Here is a 23,056-nt window from a genome sequence, read left to right as displayed (position 1 = left end):
ATCTAATGTTAATGCTACAGAACTCTGGAACTAGGAGTCCTTTGATGTTGATACTGGGACAGTCCATTGGTTCCAGCCTCAGTTGTAACATGACTCTGGATAAGAATTTGAGATGTTATACAAGTAAAAATATAAATGGCTTAATACTTGGTAGGGGTTCAATAAAGTAGCTACTTTTAGCAGGGAAGTGGGGAGGAGGTGAAGGATGGAGAATAGAAAGTCACATCTGGCCTGCAATTTGGAGGTTTCACACCTCCTGAATCATTTCATCTGTGTCAGAACTTTGGAAATCTGTGGGGCCATTTTGGTTGTTGTCACAATGACCAGGGCGTTCCTGATGTTTCGCACGCAGGAGCCTCCACGCAGTGGGATTCCCAGTGACAGCTGCTTCCCATCACAAGCACGCATCCTGCTGAACACTCATGGAGGTAGCAAAACCTGGCTACCTGAGCTTACCTAGACTGTAACTTTATTTCGTGTATAAAACACAAAGTTTTTTACATATTAATATACTTAAAATGTCATCACAACTGAGTAAATTTTTAAAAAGAAGATGATAATACTTGTTTAGTTTGAAACTTCCCCAAGAACTGCTCACCAATTTCGGAAAGTCACACGCCCGACAGCAGCCAGTCATGGTATTTGAGGAGACAGCAAAATGCAGCTGGCATATTCGAGGCGATCCTGTGTTTGGGGGCCAGCATCTAACGGCATCATCTTTTACGTAGTTGTGCCTGAACAGTTACATACATATTGAAGAATCTTTTTCCTTTACCCATCATTTATATAGATTATATTTTCTTTGAAATTGTGTGTATATATGTACGCTACCTATGGATTTCACTTCAGGATCATGAAAGGGATGTTACACAATATAAATTATACCAAAGGTGTTGGATCTGATAGTACTGAGAACCACTGGTCTTTGTCAGGGGGTGAGGCTAGTCGTGTGGTTTTACACATGTATTTCCCCCCTCAAATGACACTGCAAATGTGGTGGCATATACATACATATTGCAAAATTGGACTTAGGGTTACTTCCCCACTTAACTGCTCAGTGGCTTCTAAACAAAGCACATTCTTTGAATTGAATGAATCAAATTGGTTAGCGGTACCACAGTATCCCACGGGCTGTGGTACTCACTCAGAACACATGCTGTGGCTTCAGTAATGGACGCTTTCCAGAAGCTGCACTGGAGCTAGCCCCCGGCCATCTCGTCTTCAGGAGCTCTCCTCCAAATTGGTTTTAGAAACCCACATTGTTTGAGGTAGAACACTCCGCACTCTAATAGGACAGCCTCGATGCCCAAGGTCAACTCAAGGGAGATGGAAACCAGCATCTTGTGTCCATAACGTATCAGGCACATTGAGGTTTGTTATTTCATTAAACCTTTACAACCACTTGAAAGCTAGAAACTATTATTCCAGGGTCACATACCTGACAGGAGCTTGAGCCAGAATTTGAACCCAGGTCTGTGTGGCTTCAAAACCTAGTTATCTTCCCACTGGAACCCATCACCTGCCTACCTAAGGAAATCTCGCAGTCACCCCCAGTTTAATCACTAGGTATTCTGTGGATGATGGCCAAAGAGCTTCTGAACAAAGGGTAACTTTATTCACTCAGCACTCACCTCATTTGTGTGTGTGTGTGTGTGAAATGGAATAGCCGTAATTCAGTATTGAATATACTTCTGAACTGCCTAGTATCTTTCTATTCCCCCAGATATACATTCAGTTCTTTAAAAGGCTTTTCATAGTTGTACTTCCCCACTAGATAAGTCACTTCTATGAGTGCTTACCAGTTTTGTAGGTGTTAACCTTCAATTATTTCAAGAAGAGAGGCTTTGGTACTCCGCAAGACGTTGTCGCAAGCTTTAGACCAGTGGTTCTCAACTAGGAATGGTTTTGCTCCCAGAGGGCACTGGCCATGGTCTGGAGACATCTTTGGCTGTCACAACTGGGGGCGGGTGTGTGTGTGTGTGTGTATGCTACTGTCATCTTGTGAGTAGAAGATGTGGATGCTGCTGAACATCGTATGATGTACAGGTCAGTCCCCAGGACAAGAATCACCTGGCCCAAGATGTCAATAGTTCTCAAGTTGAAAAACCCTGCTTCAGATCCTTAAAATACATTCTTCTCTGCTGGGACAGAAACTACCAAGCTCTCCAAGTAGGGGAGAATCCTGCTCAGAGTCGCGGTGGTGATCTGCTTGCTAAAGGCCTGACAGCGGGGAGCACTTCCAGCAAGTGCTCTGTCTTGCAGAGCTGGGCTCTGGCCCTGGCAAACCCAAAACCAGGGAATGGTTCCCTGGGTCACACGGACTTTAAGGTTCTTGCTTATCAAAATAAATTTCTCTGATTAAAAGATAAATTATTGCCACCTACAATCCCACTAGAGGAGACTGCTAAGAATTTGGTGTGTGTTCCTCTATGGCTTTTCCTAGCCATGTGTTTTTGCTCTATCAGTGCAAAGAGGGGAGTGTGTGGTGTGCTCCTTAGTTTTGGTCACTCATAACCCACCTTGCACATGTCCACGCCTAGCTGTATGGTGTTCTACTGTACAGATGAGCATCATATTCAATCAAGGCCTATTGACAGGTATGTGGGTTACTTCCAATGCTCTATTATAGAGAATATAATGCCAAATAACCTTTTTACTTTTTCCTGTGTACATTTGAGGCCTCTAAGTTCTTAGTGAGAAGTGAAAATGCTAAATTTAAAGGGTATGCATTAGGAATAAAAAAGGGTCTTGGTCATTCTCATATTCATCAGCTCAGTCTTTGTGAAAGCATCACATGAAAACACTCATTGAATGGACTGTCCTATCCACTCTGGTCTGGTCTTCTGTTGGTCTCTTAACTGATTATATTGTAAACGCATGGCAAATGACACAAACGGGGGTTAGCCAAGAAGTTCGTTTGGTTTCCTTCTGTAAGCTGGCTCTAGTAGCACTTAGTTGTCTTTAACTTCATTTGAAACAATTTTGTTAAGACTGTATTGGGACAGCTGTCATAGCAGTGTACATTAAAAAAAAAAACCCATCAAAATTGGTGAATTTTTGTGTAGCTCTTTTACTTTTGAAGATAAAAGAAAATACACAACATTTTTGGCATTATCATGTTATTTCAAGAAAGGTAAAAATGCAACTGAAATGTAAAAAAAAGTTTGTGCAGTGTATGGAGGAGGTGCTCTGACTGGTGGAATGTGTCAAAAGGGGTTTGCAAAGTTTCATGCTGGAGATTCCTTGCTGGATGATATTCCATGATCGGGTAGACCAGCTGAAGTTGATAGTGATCAGATCAAGATATTGAGAATAATCGATGTTAGACCATGTGGGAGATAGCCAATATCCTCAAAATACCCAAATCAACAGTTAGTGATGAAAATGAAAAATGTGTCCTTTAAGAAAAATCTAAATGGACTTTTTGGCCAACCCAATACAATGAGGATTAACAGCAATAATTGCAAATCTTATAAAAGATGGTGGATTTGATGAACTTTATAAACAATACTAGAAAACTGCTCAAATCTCAAGCAAAGCCACTGAAAATGTGGACTGGCAGACTCAGTCCCGTTAACAATAAAGGGAAAACTGGTAAAGTGATCAGCAATAGATACTTATAAAAAGGAAGATGTTATAGCAAAAGATTGGGGTCCATAGGAAAACTGAGGACACCTCAAATATTTTTGCAAATTACCTATGCTACAAAAATCAAATGGGAAGGATATTGTAGGATACTAACTGTGGTTTCACTTTAAAACCAAACACTTGATTCATTTGAAATTACCAATATCTTAATAATTTTATTGTTTTCATGATGAAAGTCCCAATCAGATTTCCTCTCTATTTCAGTCCCCACCACATACTATGAAGTTCTGGTCCCCATTTCATGTGGATTCACTCTAGGTGAGCTTTTTCTGGTGTCAACTCTATCCTTGAGCTAAGAAGGCCCTCCATCCCCAGAAGCCTAGGAGGAAGGTTGTGTCACAGTGCTCACGTCTAATATGTGAGGGCGAAATATTTCCTACAACTATCTGATCCTTATAGGGGCTAATGTATCACATGTGACAAACTGGGTGCCTTTTCTTTGAGCCCTTTAAGAAGTCACTGAGAACAGGAGGAAGAAAAGAGCCTGTGCCTGGTGTGCCTTCTATTGCTGCCGTCATTCCCACTGCCAGCCAGGGACTAGGTGGCACAGGACCAAAACCCAGCCACATGATCCACCTTGAGTCACCTGTCAGCATTCCCAGGCCACTGCGGAAGGAAGCACACCAACACAGAACCCAAAAACATCTATGGCCTCTCATGGGATATACATACATATGTTCATACACACACACACATATTCATTGATTTGAGAGAGAGGGAAACATTGATTTGTTGTTCATTGGATGACTCTTGTATGTCTCCTGACTGGAGATTGAACCCGCCACCTTGGCTCTCAGGATGACAGTCTACCAACTGAGTTACCCAGCCAGGGCTCTTGTGGCCCTTTAAACTCTGTGATTCAATCCAGTAGTTTTGAAGAATATTGTCAAGGGCCATAGACAAGAGTCAAACTACATTTGCTTAAAAGTCTATTGTACACATATGTACAAATCCAACCTTATCTCTAGAAATTTAAAGATAAAAATATACTTTCTGCAGATCATCTTGGAATGTCAAAGCTGAACAGAACTCAAACACCTACTTCAAAAAACTTCAGTTTACAAATGAGGAATTGGAAATCCTAGGCCAGGGGTTGGTAAATGTCTTCTGTAAAAATGTAAATAGTTTAGACATGGTCTCTGTTGCAACTACTCATTTCTGTCATTGAAACACAAAAGCAGCCACCGACAAATTGAACTTTATTTGTGGCACCGAAATCTGAATTTTACATGATTATTTTTCACATGCTACAAAAATACTGTCCTTATTTCAACCATTTAAAAATGTAAAAACCGTTTTTAGCAGCTGCACAGAAAGAGGTGGTATGACTGGATTTGGTGCTCGTGCTGAGGTCTGTGGACCCCCTTCCCAGGCCGCCCTGACACCCAAGGGTAGTAGCACTGGGCCTGCTGCGCCACACCTTGTTCATTTGCTCTTTGTTTTATCCATTAGCTTCAAAGACTCAGATCTGCTTCACCATAAAGTGTACAACTGAGGAGCTCTATATATGTCTTCTAAATTTTAGGAGTAATTATTAAGATCTGTCAGAAACGTATGCCAGGCCACAGTTGAAAGAACACTGATATAAAGCCATATTGAACATTAAATTAAAATGATCAAGAGAAAAATGTAATAAAATTGAGAAACTCACTAAATTTGAAAAATAGCCTTTATTTTGACCAGTGGTATTGTATGACATCCTATATGGCATAACTGATTACAGCCAAGTTTACGGATACAAATAAAATAGCAGTTTCCCCCATTCTCTCTTCTGCATTCTGTTCAGAGAAATCAGGAGATGGGAGCATTATTCTCAGAAACCAAGGAGCACTTCCTCAGGCGCCAGCTGAGTCCAGGCTCCCAGGACCACTCAGCCCCCTGACGTACAGATGGTCATAACGGCAAAGACCTTTAGGAAAAAAATACTCAAGAGCAGTTCCATAGGAAATCACACACACTAGAATTTACAACCCAGCACGGCTGACAAAATTCATCTGGCGGCGGATTGTGAGGATTTGAACTGCGTATCAAGGAGATGAGGCCTCTGCATTCATTTTCCTTTAAAGAGGGGAGAATCCCAGGTGTGGTGTGATCACCACCAGCCTGCCTCCGTCCTTCTTGCTCCAGTTGACCCGGGTCCTACCCTGTCCCTTTGGAGTGCATGGAGTACTGCACTGTGACAGAGAAATGGAAACACCTTGGCCCAAGTACATGACACTGTCACATGGCCAACACTGGAAGTGGCTTTCCACTTTCTTATTTCATAAAAGGTTTAAATATATGGGCCCTTATATAGCACAAGATGCCTGAAATTCAGAAAATTATGAAAACTCTTCTCCACCCCTGAGGATATTTCATCTTTATAAAGTTGAAAATACAAAATATTAAAATAATTTGCCCTTTCTCCCCATCAAAAGGAATCACATTCTCAAAGGATTCCTACAATATACAAAATTCATTTCTCCCTAACCAAGACCAAGAAGTCAATTTTAAGCTGCCAAGAAGACCCTTTTCCAAAGAAGGATGGAAAAGACATTTCATTACTTTAAAAAACAAAACAAAACCATCTTTAGATAAAAATAGCAAAAGGAGTTTCTGGCCTGATGAGCTTCTAAATTTTTCACTTTGATTTTCGGCATGTCTTAGCGCTGGTTATTGGGAGTGAAGAGAATAACTTGTCATCCGAAGTCTGAGACACTCCTGGGAAAAGCCCTATCTTTCCCATGATGGCTCCCCAAAAATAGTTTGTTAAAAACCAGATGGTGAGAAAAATGCTATACAACCATCTGTTCCATTTCTTCATAATTTTCACATCAAAAGCACCTGGATTATCAATTGTGTTCAACACAAAATAGCACTGGGGGCTGAAGAGAAGACGGTATCACCTGCCCACACACCAGCCAACGTGACGTGGGTTCTGAACTACCCAAAAAGTCTTCACTGGCAAACTTGCCTGGCACCAGGGCCTCCAAAAAAAAAAAAAAAAAAAAACAGGACAAGCAGCTGTGCATGCTCAAACAGCAAGACGTGCAAAACACATCGTCACTCTGCTAGGAAGGAAGAGCACACAAGAAGTTCACAGACAGCAAGAACCGGCTTCTGGCTACTGGGTCCAATACTCAAGAAACCTCTGCACTGAAGGTGGGGTAATACTGCAGAGAAGTGGCAACAACACCTGGGAGGTGAGGGGGAGCGAGAGAAGCACTACACGCATGCTCACACATGCACACACGGTGCCTGTGAAGGCTCCCTGTTTCACAAGTGGCCGTCCAACAAGCTGACTGCGCGTGCCTGGCTCAGAACTTCATCTGCTGCATTCTCTTACTATCTACACTTCCTTTTCTTCTTTTAAGGCACAAACATATTTACAGTTTCAGATACACCTGCTGAGTTCTGAGAATCATACAACGCAAATTCATCCTAGACAAGAGCACAGAAGCCAGTTGGTCCTTTTTGGCTGTATGCATCACTGAGTAACAACTTCACGTATGAACCAGCCAGAGGTGTGAGCCTTCTCTGTGCCACCGTGGTCGAGGTGACTCCCCACCATCAAGGAGGGGCCATAGGAGAGGCCAAAATGCTGAAAGCATGACTGAGAGCTGAGACATTTACTATTTTTTACTTTGCATTTAACCCTAACACGATGGCAGCTCTTGCCGGCCCGAGCTGACTCTCACAAAGAAGCACAAGCAGAGGCTGTCTGTCACAGAGCATCTGTAACCCCATGTACAGTCACTGTGATCAGAGTTTGCTCTTATTATCTTCCCCTTCCACAAAGACAGACACACACACATACATTAACACACACGCATGCACGCGCACACACACCCCTCTTCCACCACGGAGGAGATCTTTGCAACAAGAGGCACTTGAATGAGATTTGGAGAGTTCCCGTGAAAAGGCCTTCCCCTCACAGTGAGGTGGGATCGACAGAACAGAAAGCAGGAGGTCAGGATTCCATCTCCTCTTGGTCAAGGGGTGGAGGCACAAAGCTGACGACCTCATCATAGGTCAGGCCTAGAAAGTGAAAAGGAAAAGCAGGATGTGAGAGTTCAGACTATTCTCTTTGCTGACAAGCTCTGTAACTTCTAAGCGCAAGATCCCTCCTCCCTGTCCATACTAGAGCTTTGATGAGCTACTTCAAGTAATTATTCAAGTTGCTTGTGTGTGATATCCTAATGGATCATGGGATTATACAGAAGGTCAAGGATACATATAAAAATGCCTTCTTTTCTTTTTCCTTTCATTACTCAGTGCTTCCTCTTTAGAGCCCAGGAATAACAGAGCACTTTTACGAGCTACAGCAACAGACAACCGTGGCTTCTGGGATGTACCCGGAGTCCTGAACCTGTGTTTTATGGAAAGGATGTGAGACTGGACAAAGGAGGCATAGGTTCCATGTCAGGCTGTGTTCCTAACCAGGTCTAAGATAATAGCTGAGATATAAACTCTTTGCCCCAGTTGTATCAACCACAAAACTGTAAAAATGCCTTTTCTCCTACTCATCTCAGAAAGTTGTGAAGAAAAAGGTTCTGAGAACCTCCAAGACCCAGGCAGATGTGAGGGCTGTATACAAAATCACCAGACACAAGCGCCCTGAGACTCCACAGAGCGTCACCATCTACAAGTTTCCACCTGAGGGGCACGTTCACTCAGCATGAGAGACCCTGGTCACAAGTTTTCACGAGTTGGTTTATAGCCAGAAATTTTTTTTTCCCCACAGCTTTTGGTTAGTGGCTCACCTAGGAGAGATTTTCACACCTAAACTCTCCAGCTAGATGGCAAGGCTACCTTGATGACTTACTTTTCCATTCATCTATAAGGAGGTCCCTGCTCTCAAAGGACTGATCGTAAGGGTCAGCCACGGGCTCATCGTCAGGGTCATGGTACTGAGCAAAGTAGGCGTGTGCAAGGGCTTGGGCTGCTGTGATTCTCTTGTCCGAGTCCAGTACCAGCATCTTCTCCAGCAAGTCGACAGCTATTAGGACCACAGATTGGAAGGAAAAAAAGAAGTTTTTATTTTTAACATGTTACAAAAATATGCCTATTAAGCAGACACAGTTTTGACCCTTCAAGCTTAAACAAAGAATTCTCCTCCAAAGTGTCAGCTCTAGGACGTATCCCCCCTTTTCTCCTGTGTGTGTGTATTTGGCTGCATTTTGTATTATTTTTAAAGAATACATGACTAAAGAATTTTTAAAAAATAACTGGGATTCTGTTTCAACAACCTTTTGTGGGATGTCTGTGTCTAACTGTTATCACTGTGGTCAAACTGTCAGAATGAAAGCCTGTAACTAACGTGATCTAGAAGAGGAAAGTAGGGCTAGTTTTTAATTTTTCAACTTTTTTGTCCTCCTTCATGTTTACTTACTAACATAAGGCAAATGAATATTCATCAAACAGGTCTCCAAACAATGGATAAATTGAGGTGTTTACATGGGTGTGTGGGTGACAAACACAGTATTTGGATAAAATTTTCACTATGAAAAATTTTAATATACAAAATACACTGAATGTCCATAATATGACCACCCATATCCAACAGTTAACATTTTGTATATATGTATCTATTTTTTGTTACACCATTTAAAAATAAAATTATAGACATGATATATTACCCTTAAATATTTCAGCATAAAGACATCTTCCTGTGCAATCATAAAACTGTTATCACATCTGACAAATAAATAATTCCCATATAGCATCTAAAATCCAGTTCAAGTTAAAATTTCTCCACTTATCCTAAAGTTGTCATTTACACCAACTTTGGTCAAACCAAGATCCAACTAAGGGTCATATGTTGCATTTGATTGGGTTTTAGTTTCTCTGAATCTAGAATACCTCCCTTTCCTATTCTGACCTCAAAAAGATAGTCCAGTTGTCTTGAAACCATCCATCATGTATCTATACCCCTATCTTCCTCTACCCTTTGTATTCCCTGAAAACCACATTAGATATAAAAATCTGTTAAAATTGGGTTAAACATTTCTGGCAAGAATATTTCACAGGACTCTGTGTACCTGATGCAGCATTAAGGCCATTTGTCTCACTATAAATGATGCTAAATTTGATCACAGGGTTGTTTCTATTTTGCCCTAAGCAAGTAATCTGTGGGATACTTTGAAACCACATAAATAGCATCAGGTCTTTTCAATTAAGGCTTTTAGCAGCCACTGATATTTTTTCACAGCAATTATTTCATTAGGGGTCACAAAATGGTGATTTTTCAAATTCTTTCAAGTGAGGATGTTTTGAGTTTCAGAATGGTGCATGACAAATAATGCTGTAACCACGGGAATCACTTCGGTGAAACAAGGTTTTTGAAGCTTTGCAAATTATTGATAGTTCCTTAACTGTGGAAAGGGGCCAGAAGGGGAGTGAGGAGGAGGACACATTCCTTTATAGACCTACTGTGTGGTGCACGCGGAGGTTCTAAAAGACCCCTGTCCTGCATCCTGAGTTCCAGAGTAATCCAAAGAAATGTGGTTTTCAGAGGCATACAGAAACAAGGTGAATTTTTTATGTGTTGATTCAAGTTCACACATTTACACTTTAAAGCACTGGAAGAAATGCCTAGGTATATATTCTTCTTCTCTTCTTAGAAAAAAAATAAGCTTTATTGGCTTTGTTTGAATCATATGGTCTTCGCCACCCCTAGGGTAATAAGTGTCATGTTCTTACAACCAATACTTTGATAAGGAATAAGGTCAAGGGTAAGAAAAAGATTCCTCTGAGATCTTGACAGTTACAAATACATACTACATCAAAGGGCAATTTAAGTTTTAATTCATGTTTTGAGAGTAATGGTGAAACAAAGTCAGTGACTGACAGAGAGATGCCAGGATTTCCGTTGGTGTAACCCTACCCAGTTAATATGGTGGCACAAGTCCGTGGTCAGTAACACCAAGTTCTCAGGAGTCTGCAAGAGCCTATGTGACATCACTGTTCGGCAGTGGGCTGCTAGGCCTGCTTAACTCTGAGGACTTCACTGCTTACTCTGCTCACTTGCAATCCTATTGCTGAGTGAGATTTAGTATTTTGAATGTTTAACCCTTTGAGTGTCAACGTTGTTGTGAGCGATGCTGACAAGTTTTCCAGAAAGTGCCAGTGTTGCTCCCAGAGACTTTTTTCAGTGGCTCTAAGTGTAAATAACAATGGAATAATTCGTATTTAATGTTTTGTTCTCTTTTTTTGTACCTCAGGTTATATATTGATATGATTTTTCTCATGTTGACCCAAATTTTGAATTATGCACGGCACTCAAACGGTTAAATGTCATAATTCCAGAGAAGGGAACACCTATCAGGATGGATGTGGCCTTAATAAGCTGCTGGGACTCATACATATCTCCCCTTCCACAGAAGAATGAATGAGCCAATCTGAATGAACTAATAGGAAGTCCAACATGGACCATCGCCATGTCTAAAACATGAGCTGATATGATGAAAAACAATTCAAGACTAGAATGACAGGCAAGAAAGCTATCAGCATACAACATCATCTCCCCACTTCTTGGAGTATTTACGACTCAAGAGATCCTTGGATTAGGTAATAAAGCTTCAATAAATCATACAAAGCCAGTGTGAGCCCAGCAGGGCAGATGCAAACCTAAACCAACCCCAGAAGAGTTCTGTGCACCCATGATGAGTTTGTGCATTCATTCTTGGAAACAAGAGCGACCCAGCTGAGATGTGACAAACCCTCCATCTCCAAGGCTGACAGGAACTCATCCATAATCGCCCAACACTTCATAGAGTGGGAGCCTCTGTGCCATTATAAGAATTATCACAGTGATACTGATAGCCCTGTCAACACTCATGATGGAAGAAGTACTCAGAAATGTAACACCACTTAGCCTTCATTCCAGCTTCTGAAGAGGTCCACGTGGCTGTCAGCCTTGAAAGGATAAACTGAGCCTGAGGCACAGCTGTTGGGACCCTTGAGCAGATGGATGACCCACTTACACAATCTTCACAAAAGTGAGGGGGTTGAGTATACTATCATCATAGCCTCTCACTGCGCCCCTCCTGTCAGAGGGAGGTCCTGGCCTGATTCTTCTGTGTCCGCCACTACCCACTGTGCCCTCCAGAGTCGGGGCGTTAGAGCCTCAGACAGTGCCACTTTCAGGGGACAGCTGAAGCACACTCAGCTCCCAGCTTTAAGGAGGAGAGCAACTCTTTTAGCCAAGGCAGTACAGATCCCGCAGCTGCTGCGTCATGTCCCTTTGTCAAGAATCCTGAAAGCGCCATTCCTTCAAGTCTGAGGTGGCAAACTGGCTCCTCTGGTGAGAACGGTTAAGTGTCAGAGGAGCAGAAGAAGAGAGGGAGGGAAAGCACACACACAGATGACAGGCCCCGGAGCACCGGAGCCTCAGGCGGAGCAGGGCCACGGCAGGAGCTCCCGGCTGGTCCGCTAACACCGCTGTGCTTCGCCTGTTCTTACCCTCAGCCCGGGGAAGAAATGACGGCGGTTGTGAGCAGGTCACAGGCTTCAGACCCCTAACTTATGTCATAACCAATTTAATATTCACTACAGGAGGACACAGTCAACTTACCCAAGGGATTGGCACCAATAAAAACATTTGCAAAGTTCATCTTCGGCATCTGGTTCAAAGACTGAATGTAGTTTCTTGCCTGTGAAAACAAAGGGTTTTCAAAATGGCTTTTTGTTTAATAATGTTACTGCCCTCAAAGAGTCTTGGTCCTGTCAAGCGACAAGTGTTAATTGACAAAGTCTGCTAGCTTCTATGTTTATGAATGTCTTTGACATTCAACTTCTTTCTTACTGCCGCCCTAATGTCCTTATTTATGATCACTACCTTTATTTATATCCCTGCTATAGCTCAGTTATGTTTCAAGTGGACGAGAATGTAACCAATCAAGTTCCCTTTCATTAGCTTTCTGATCACAGGATCAGAAGTTTAAACGATGAGGCCAAGATATCTAAGAAGTAGCCCCTTCTGAGACAGGACTTCCTAAAAGCTAAAATCGGTGTAGGAATTGGTATTCCTAAAGAAAGTCTAGGACTGGCAGTCTTTCAATGGTGCCGATCTCAGTAGGTGCTTTTAGTACATCAAAAGGATGTCAGTATTAAATCTTGCTAATGAAGTAATCTTGGTAAGAAGAAAGTAAACATGAGCTTAGTTTATTATCCTAAGAGGCTCAAACATATTTTAAAAATACTAAACTAATAAGTGGGTTATAAGTTACATGGCCCAAGCGGAAATCCTCCCCCACCACTTATAAGCTACCTCTTCTTGGGCAAGTCTCGGGTAACATACCAGTGACCTCATCTGCAAAATATTAATATTAGATGTCAGTGTTTGGCTTGCCTATATCATATGGTTATTGTGCTATTCATGCAAGATAAAAGTCATGAAAGAGCTTCAAACTCGAATTCTGACACAATGTTTATATTACCAATAGAGTTGTTCTACATTTGGTCCCTGGGGTGGGACAGGCTTGAATTAGAATCTTGCCTTGAATACTTTGGGCCAGTTACTTATTATCTTTAAGTCCTGAGTTCCTCATCTGTAAAGGGGACCGGTGACAGTGCCTGCTTTGTGGTGCTGGAGGAGGGTTAGTGATCGCAGACCAGCACTGTCCTAGCACGCCCCAGGCCCCCGTGATGGGGCACCAAACAGCAGCTGCTGCCACCGACTGCTGTCTTTAGAAGGGAAGTCTGCCCTCACCTCCTAAGGACGTTCCAATTTCCCAATTTCTGAGCTTCATTCTAAGGAGCGTAAGGTGAAATTCTTTCAAGGACTGACAGCTCTAATCAAGGCAAAACCAAAACTGGTCTTGAGAATAATCACATAAATACAAATGTAACTCATAACTGTGTTCTTCAGGCATTATGTATTAAACTACATGGATGACCTTCCTTGTTTCAATGAGCAAATCCCACTTGCAGCCCACCTTAGTTGAGATAAAGCTTCTTTGAATCTAAACCACCACCTTACAATTCCTCAACAGTAAAGTACTCTCATGTATGTGTGCCTACACACACACATCCACACACAAGGTGAGAAAAAGTTCTGGTTGCTAGGGCAACTTCACCGTCTTCTCATTTTACCTGCAGTGAGCAGGCAAGATCTGCTTTGAAAAGCAGTTGAGAATCTTTCCAATTCGAAAACAATAAAGTTCTAGGAATTGAATATCTTCGGGCTGCAATCCCTTCCTACTTGAGCATATAGATAAAAGGCTGAAGGGAAAAGCAGAGGCAAAGAGAGACCTGCCTCCCACAGAGAACAGTCATCCCTCCGACAAGGCAAACAACCACAGATAAAAAGGCGACTGAGCGTAGCTGAAGGGGACACGGAGCTGAGGGCAGGGCTCTGTGACGCCAGCCTGGCTCCCAAGAGACTGTAGGCCACTTAGGAAAAAGTGCCCAATCATCTGTGATGATAAAACTAGAGTTAGGTTAAATAGTTAAGAACTGGTTAAAAAAAAGAAGAATTGTTAAAAAAGAAAAAAATCCTGCATAGGAATTCATATTTATTCTACATTGTTTATGTAGTCTTTTAAATATAGTTCTTAGTGGTTGGATAGTTGAGGTTTTTAAAATGGAATAATTCCTCTTTTGCTCACGGAAGAAAAACAAAACAAACTGGTGACTAGGAAAGCGTGCTACTGCCTTCAGTCAGCGGCCTCTCCGGCGGAGAGGCATCGGCGGGGGCGTAACCTCACCGCGGGCACAGCACCCAGGAGACACAAAACAGCCTCTTGAGCACCCAAATATAAAAGTAACATCATCTCTACATACAAGTCTGTCACTTGTATTCTCAATCCACAGGATTGGCTGAGGTTTTATCCCAAATATCAACATCTTACAATAGCACATAGGCAGCCATTACCTCGTAGCCCTCAAGGCACATGCAGGCATTCAGTGACATTAAAAACTGGGCTGGTTATACAGTGGCAATAAAATGTGAATGTGGCCTCCTGAATTACATATCCCTGTGCAGTCTATTTGTTCTCACCTCATGGCTTGGCATCCTGTTAATGAGATAAGCAGGGGGTGTCCCCGTCAGACGCATAATCTGCTGAAGCTGGTTAATATCTTAGATGCCTAGTCAAGGGCATTGTTAACATACAGTGCAAAAAATAACTTTTAACTCAAGTTTTAAAAGGCCAAAAGCCACCCCAAACAAATAAAAAACCTACTCCCCACCATCCCACCCACTCTAGGCCAGAGCCCGAGGCTGCACAGTAAAGCATGCTTCTATGAAGGGCATGGGAATTACTGGGCACGTAGCCAGTGACTGGCCGTGCCGATAAGAAAATTTTCTGTGGTTTTAGCATCATCTTTAACATGAAATATTTTAGGCTCCTTGGAAAGAGACTGCCCCTCGATCCAGGATGCCAGCCAGAGAACTGTTTTCAAGTACTGATGGCCAGAACCTGCTTGCTTGTGGGTGAATGGAGATCACTCAGGAAATAATTGACTCAACTCAGGAAAAAAGAATATATCCAATATATCCATTTAAGGAAGAGGTTAAATTTCTGCGGCACAGGTTCTGGTGATTCTCCAAGGTACCGCCCCTTCCAAACGTAAGACAGAGGTGGGTGAATGGGTTGATAAGCAGTGCCAAATTTCAGAGACATTAGTAGCTGTACATTTCCAATACATGCCACAAACACACAGGTAAGTGAAGAAAGGGAACGTGGGGGTGAGTTAGAAGCTATTGGCAAAGACAAAATAGAAGTCACAGGCTGCACGCCAGTGATTTCTCCCAGTCTCTTTAACAGGTGACCACACTGACTTCGCCTAACAAACAGCTGGGACAAACTTTACAAAACACTGCAATTTCCTGACAAAGGCAGAACCATGAAGCCTTCCATAGAAACAAGCACGTATGTGAGCTGTACTCCAAACGTCTCTCTTTTAGCTGTGCCATTGGTTTTAACACAATCCTCCCTCCTCCAAAGCATTACAAGAACTGCTAGTTATCATGTGTTTCTATTAAAGCAGAAGTGGTGGGATTTTAAAATTCCTCAACACAATTCAATAAAAACCTTGCTGTGTTCCCTTTCCTCTTAACCATTATTGCCCTCCTTTGGTTGCAGCATTATCTTCAATAAGCACACTTGTCAAGTGATTTCATTTCTTTGTGGCTTCCCTCAGTAATTTTTCCCCTTTAGCTCATTCCCTGAACTCAGACTCCCTGTGGTCAGATTCCTACTAACATATGTGTAAGGCTGACCCCCAGAAAAGCACTGGGTCCGGCCCTGCCTTTTAAGCTCCCTACGCCCAAGACCAGCATATTCAAAAGGTGGCATGAAGCCCTTTGAGCATCCTCACAACAAAGTTTAGATTTACTTAGAAACAAATTACATAACAAACAGTACTTTGTATGCCAAGAGAAATAAGAAAATGGGTCAGTAAACCAGCAATAGCAGAATACCAGTTGGGCTTTACAATGTTAGAATCCTGCCACCTCTCTCTTCTTTCTTCTGACTAATACAGGGTGGGGCAAATGTAGGCTTACAGTTGTTTGTATGGAAAATACAATAATTAATAAATAATAATACAAAAAAGTGTTTTGTGTACTCACAACTGTAAATATATTTGCCTCACCGTGTACTTGGCCTGTACATTTTCTGTTTTTGTCTCCTTTAATCAAATAGGTTATTATATCACCTTCTCGTTGGGAGTAAGATAAAGTAAATTTCTAGAGAAAAATGTGAGTGATTCAGTGAAAGGGCTCTTTTCCGCTTCCATAATATGACATTTTACGGGATTACCAACCAAACAAGTCTGACCTCCTTAGCCACCCATCCCCACCCACTCTCCTGTCCTCAGCGTCCTCAGTGCACCTGTAGCCTGCGTCCACGGGCGGTCCCTCACTCTGAATGCCCTGCTCTTTACGCACTGAATTTTCTACACTATTGCACTGCTTTTCAGGAGGAACGAAAATAGCTATTGTCGTTCTGTTTACTACATTCCTTCAGTAATACATTTTTCTTTTTAATTTTAAAAATCTTTAAACAATTTTACTCACCTGGCTTTGTTATTTACATATCATGTGTTCCATACAACATGTGCTTTTAAAATAAATTGGTCCTTGGGCAGCATTACTAACACCAAATTAATCTTGCCTACCTTTCTGAAAGTTAAAATTACTTATATCCACTTGCCATAACTATGTAGGGAAAAAACCCAAACCTTTCTTATTTCTACACCTGGTACAATATTATCTTAGTAAGTTCTGAATTCTAGTACTCAGTTTTATTATGCTCAGCTCCACATTAGAGCTTTGTAATATATAATGTGCCCTATTTCACAAAAAATAAAGACATCTCAATATTAGGTCAGGCACTTGGTGCTGTTCCTTTCTTAAAAATAAATGGTGGGTCAATGTTAGGTAAATACTATTTTACCCATACCCTTTCTTTTAGAAATTCTGGCGACTGACGGCACATATCCCCAGGGCAGAAAACTGGGAGAGGGAGAGGGAACTGAGGAGAAGCTAGAAGCCATCCCCAGGCAGGGAATTAATTTGCTATCTTAATCTCATTAGCACTATTCATTAATAAATCCACTTCTCAACACTACTCCTCTACCCTCATGTCCTTTAGCCAATCTTTCTAAGCAAAGGCATTTAAAACAAAAAAAAACACCATCTCTCCTCTCTAAGCATCTTCTCATAGCTTCTTTTGATTCACCCCAATACAGCTTCTTCTGCATATCATGAAGCAAAAGAAAACACTCCTTCAGGTTGACATTGTGGCCAATAACTGACAATGACTTTCAAAACAGTGTGCAACCACATGAGAGTAAGGTTTAGCTCACGGTATCAGAACATCTGCGATCTATACTCAGCTCTGCTGAGTGACTCAGTGCATGACTCAGGCAAGTCTCTGCTTCCTCATCCTAAATAAGTAAATAAAACAAAATGAAGTAGGGCCAGCACATTCCCTTACATCCTCAGAGCGCAAATTCATAAATTCCCAGGGCTTTGCGGTTCTTTTCAGGAATGTACCATACACATACCAGATGCACTAGTCTTTATTCTTTTTCTTTTCTTTTCTTTTTTTTTTTCCACAGGGACATGAGGAACCATTCAAACTCACCTGGCCAATCCTGCCTCAAGCTACCCAGCAGTCTTCCCAACTGGGCAAAGGGACCCCTTTAGTCAGAAATGCTGGGAGGAGAATCCAGGAAGGCACCCCTGAAGCTTGGCTCCACAGCTCTTTTTCCCTTTCATCCAACTGCCTGGCAGCAGACGGAGGGGGAAAGGGAGAAGGGCTTGGCTCTCATGGTTTCTCGCACATCTCCAGCCCAAGAAAATGGCCAACAGCAGGAAATCGCAGCCAAAGGAAGCCCGAGCCACACTCCCATGGCTTCTCTGTAGACGCCTGCGTGGGGGCAGGGAAGCGCTAGCCCACGCTTTGTCTTGGGTCACTAAGATTTACAGTCAGAAGCGGGCTGTGGGGGGAAGGCTTCCCACCCTCCTCCTGGGGTCCTCAGGAATCAGGAGTGGGATGGAACCTCTGCTGGTCTGGAGACGGAGTAGAGGAGCCCCTGTTTGGATAGACTTGACACAAGCTGTGGGGTTGTCTGTCCTAAAACAATAGAAAGCAAGGAACTTCTGGAGAAGTGCAATAGCGTGCAGACAATACACATTTCATTCTTTCAGTGATGATGTGAGACTATTACATGGTGAACCTCATGCTCTGAGAATAAACACTGACCAAACAGTGAAAAGAGCCCTTGAGTATATGTGAAACTTTTGAAAAAAATGAAGTCAGGGCTGGAGAACAGAGACCTAAATTTTCCATTCATCTCTGGGAATGAACTAGAATCTCAAATCTCATTTACTACTAGGGTGCCACTGCTCAACAAAGGCTCCCATGAGCCAAGCACATACCCAGGTAGAGAGAAAACAAAACACATTCAGGCATGTGACCGGGCACTTGCACACGTGCACATACACACAAACACAAACACACACACACCTCATCCTGGAACAACACACCAAGGGAACATGAGCTTAGAAACACACCCGGGTCACAGTACAGATTGATGGAAGGCAAGTGGCAGAGGCTGCCAACAGGGCAGATAATTACAATCAAAGCATCAACTCACAGACTCTGAGGAGATTTTCTTCAAAAGATCAGCCCCTGGGGTTCCAACGAGTCTTAAAATGAGCTTCAACTGATCAATATCTAATGGTGGACTATAAAGGAAAATGTTGGGACAAAATAAAAATGAAAAACAACAAATAAAACAAAACAAAAGCAAACAAACAAAATATCCCAATAACAAAAATTAAAAACCCAAACTAAGTGAAAACGGTGACTTCATCTAGGCAAGGCTTCTGCAGGATGGTCACGTCATGTAGAACACGCTCCTCCTGTGCAAAGGTTCAAAATGCTGCTACACACATGCCAATTCACATTCATTTTGTGCACCTGTCAATATCCCCTATTAGTAAAGTGAAGCAACTTTAGCTGGATACCCAGCTGACAAAGACAGCAGGGGAAACCCAAGAGCTTGCTCAGTCCGTAGGCTCAGTCCACACCTACCTCCTCACCTTCCACCAAAGCATCAGTAGCCAGGTAAGCCAAGGGGAGTGGTAAGCAGAGTGTACAGGTAAGAGAGCAGCAGCAGAGCACAGGGGCCAGGGACATACAAACCTGCCTGTAAATATTCCCATGAGACCAGACCTGTAGAGCTTGGAATACGGTAGGGGCCTGTGTGGCTCCCTCAGCGTAACCCTGGAGCTTCCTCTAGATGCCTTTCCTCTGTGCAGGCCCCAGCAGGCAGAGAACCGTGAGTGACAGCCAGCAGAGGGCCTCGCACCCCACTGTGTCAGATCTTCTGGAGTGCCATGATAAAGCAGGACACAGGAGGTTTCAACCTCAGAAATGCATTAACAAACCTCATACATACCAAAGGCTCTAAATAATAGACCACAATGCCCACACCTTTATTCTGGTACCCAAGTCTTCCAGGTATGCCCATGTATGTGCATGTGTTAACGAGAAGACTGCATTTAGCCTTGCCTAAAAAGAAAGTTAAAAAGAGAGGGGAAAAAACTTCTAAAATAGCTTTTAATAATCTCTGAAAATATGAAGAGTTTGTCCCCATCTATACTGACATTCGAGGGAAAAGGAAGGCAAGATGACTACCTCTGGATCCCTGTCAGGTTTTTTGCATGATTAGGTTTCTCCTCCACTTCTGGTCTCAGCTTGAACTTCACCTCCTCAGAGAGGCTTCCCCCTACTCTCTCTTTATAAAGAAGCCCCCACTTCCATCATTTCGTCTCAGCACAATGCTTGAAAATACCACAGTGCTTATCACAATCTGTAACTACGTTGTTTTCTTACTGTCTGCCCCCTCTGCTGATCTGTAGCCTGTTCACCACTTACCTCCAGGGCCCAGCCTAACACCTGCTACACGGTGGGCACTCAGAATGTTTGGGGAGAAGGTAGAGCAGGACGGAGAGGAAGACGGAAGAAAATATTTCTTCTTATGGTTATACATATAAAGGCATTACAGCAGAACTTAAAAATAATGGCCTCTGCAAGTCACAGTTGCCTAAGTTACAGGAATTGCTGATGCAATAATATCACTGGCACCTTGCCCTGTTCTTTTTCCTTCCACAGATTATGAAATTGGCTTAAGTGGAAGAAAATTCTAGACAGGAGTCAGCAAACCCCAACCTGCTGCCTGTTTTGAAAATAATGTTTTATGGGAACCAGCCATGTCCATATTATATGTCTATGTCGACCTGCACCCGACATAGTGGAACTGAGCAGTTACTACAGAAATTATAAGGTCCCCAAAGCCTAAACTATTTGCTACCTGGCCCTTTAAGAAAAGGTTTACAGAACCCCATCCTAGACCCAAACAACTTGTGTTCTAGAAATTATAAACAAGTCCACTCACACAAGTTATTTCTGAATTAAGAATAGAAAATTCTGTCATCTGCAAACAGCAAAAATTAAGATGTTCTGAAGGTTAATAGTTCAATACTTATTTCATATCTCAGTTGATGGTCTTACTGGGAAAAAAATTTTAAAGCATATATTAATGTGGACAGAGCAGAGAGGAGATGGATACCATATTGCTCTGAAATAATCTAACTATATTACAACTGAATTTAATATAGAATCCTTTTTGCTCCTTCAGAAATAAGTTTAACTAGGCAACTATTTCACAAGATAAAGTATATTGCATATGAAAAATAAACTAGACTACCTCAACTCCCAAACAGGTAGTTTTACAAACTAATCTCTAGAAATAATGCTGAGACTGGTAGTCTTGTTTTTAAGAGACTTTGGACTACTGAAAATGAGAGTTGTGTTTCATGCTCCTGGAGGAAGACAGAAGACTGGATTGTGAGTTTCTCAACTGTCCTCACTTCACCCCAACACACTTGAAGACTACACCACTCCCGCCAGTCCTAGGAGCTCACTACAGCAATGAGGTGGGGACCCTGTGTCTTTTTCCCACTTCTGCCAGAATGGACAATCTCAGACCTGAAGAATCAAATCCCAGTTCCTGGCCCTCCCTGACTTGGCTCCAGGCTTCTCTTCTGACTCTGCCTCAAACTATTATCCCTTAATGCACTCAAGGCTTAAATTCATAACAAACATTCCAGGCACTTCTAAGCTTCCAACTTTTTACTCATCCAAGTCACAAACAGGAATACCCTCCATTCTCCCCTCCAACCAAGCCGTTTCTCTTCTTATTTACTCTTCAAAGTCCTGCTTAAATAATAACTCTGCCATGAAGTAGTCCTCATTATCTTGAGTTTGAATTAATCACTGCTTCTCAGTAACTCATTTAGACCTCTATTACAGTATTTTTAAAACTCACTCTGTCTTGTATTGTAATCAGAGAGTGGAAATTTGTTCAAGTAACTCCTGTAATTCCCCTTCCACTGAGTATGATCATTCTGGTTTGGGGGAGAGGTGCGATCTTATCCCTAGCACCTTCCACAGAGTAGCTCAGTAAATACTGATTAATGTGTAAGAACTTTCTATAATATGCTTTTCAACTCAGCTCCACCCCTCTGCCTTGCCCTCAAAATCTGGAAGAACCAGACTCTATATATAGAAGAGTCTATGTATAAGAGAATACTCAAGAAAAATGGCATCATTTCATGTTGCAAGTTCTCAAACACTCCATTTGAAGTGTTTACAACATGAAGAGTATACAAATATTGTGCCATCACTGTGTAAGGGCTATGGACAAAGGGAGTTGGTAGAATGTGACAGCCAATGTTAGGAGATTAGTCAAGACACAACGCCAAACGAAAATCTACTTAGTAGCTAAAAGCACTTGCACGAAGGAAGTGAAAGCATGCAAACCTCAGAAGACATCACCACAGGTTCTCCAAGAGCTGGCAAATCCACTGAAATACAGGTCAGTCTTCCAACAGTGCCAGCTACTGTAAGGCCACTACAATTTGTCCAGGCAGTTAAGGCCAGAAGGAGCTTCAAGTAGCTATGTAAGCAAAGCAAAGCAAAATTTACCACATAAACAATTAGTTATTTCCACAGCAAGCCATCCTTCATAATAGGTTTAACATCCTCCCCCCTAGATTGGTGTTATTTTTACTGTTAGTTAAGAATATGTTTTAATTATAATGAGCACAATGTCAAAAATTTAAATCATATATCTCGTGACACTTCCTAAAACAGTGACTTTGGCCTTCAATTACTCTTTAGATGAGGTCCTTTGTAACCAAAGTAAAAGGAAGCTAGAAGGAGTAGGTGAGGGAAAAACCTCAGGGTAGTGGGGGAACTAGCGGGAAGGTAAGAGGGATATTCTAGTCACTTCTGAGCGTTCTAGGCATTTCCTAGAAAACCTCCACATGTTGAAGAGTTGAAGATGACTAAAAGGACCAGTTTCAGGGCCTGTCTGCGATACTACTGCTTGTGGGCAGCAGTTTTCAATGAAAAAAATCCACGTGGGGCAAAGCTAGAACACTGGTCTTTGGACGGTAGGAAATCCTCCTGGTGACAGAAAGGCTGGACCAGAAGGAGACTTAACCTACTTGCCTGTTTTCTTGGTCACCAAAATAGTTGTTTTCAATGTCATGTAAAGAAAATTTCTTAAAGGTACTCTAGGTCTGTGAACAAACCTGAGAATTCTAGTTTTTCTGGAAAAATATTAGAAAAGGGATGGCAAATAACCTAATAAAATACAGTCAAACCTTGGTTCTCAAACATCTCCCACCTTGAACGATTCAGTTCTCGATCAAGTTGTTCACGAAAAAAGTCTCAGTTGTCAAACATTCCTGTCATGCTGATACCTGTATGATCAATCACGTGTCTCTCAGGCAACAAAGAAAATTCAGTTTTTGAACAAATCTCTTTTCCAGCAGCCTTCCAGAATGAATTAAGTTCAAGAACCAAAGTTCCACTGTATTTTTCTTCTTCAACATTCATTT

At 42.1% G+C, this 23,056-nt stretch overlaps 1 protein-coding gene across 2 annotated transcripts in view; it reads right to left on the bottom strand.

The window, feature by feature from the left end:
• Positions 1-5,299: 5,299 nt before the first annotated feature.
• Positions 5,300-23,056, bottom strand: part of MAPK14 (mitogen-activated protein kinase 14) — a 68,437-nt gene continuing 50,680 nt past the window's right edge. The window contains exons 9-12 of one of the 2 annotated variants that reach the window (XM_090282295.1): positions 14,630-14,709; positions 12,203-12,281; positions 8,453-8,626; positions 5,300-7,665 (exon numbers count right to left, since the gene is read on the bottom strand). In XM_090282295.1, the coding sequence (XP_090138421.1) occupies positions 7,598-7,665; positions 8,453-8,626; positions 12,203-12,281; positions 14,630-14,709 (401 nt within the window). In that variant the 3' untranslated portion in view covers positions 5,300-7,597. Of the gene's footprint in view, positions 7,666-8,452; positions 8,627-12,202; positions 12,282-14,629; positions 14,710-18,738; positions 18,819-23,056 lie in introns of both variants that reach the window. The other variant, XM_090282294.1, reaches the window with a different exon arrangement.

Source organism: Furipterus horrens, unplaced genomic scaffold (assembly GCF_987537825.1).
Source record: "Furipterus horrens unplaced genomic scaffold, mFurHor1.1.pri manual_scaffold_6, whole genome shotgun sequence".
Classification (NCBI taxonomy): Eukaryota; Metazoa; Chordata; class Mammalia; order Chiroptera; family Furipteridae; genus Furipterus; species Furipterus horrens.
Note: the sequence above shows the minus strand (reverse complement) of the source record. Positions and strands in the feature narration are given on the sequence as shown.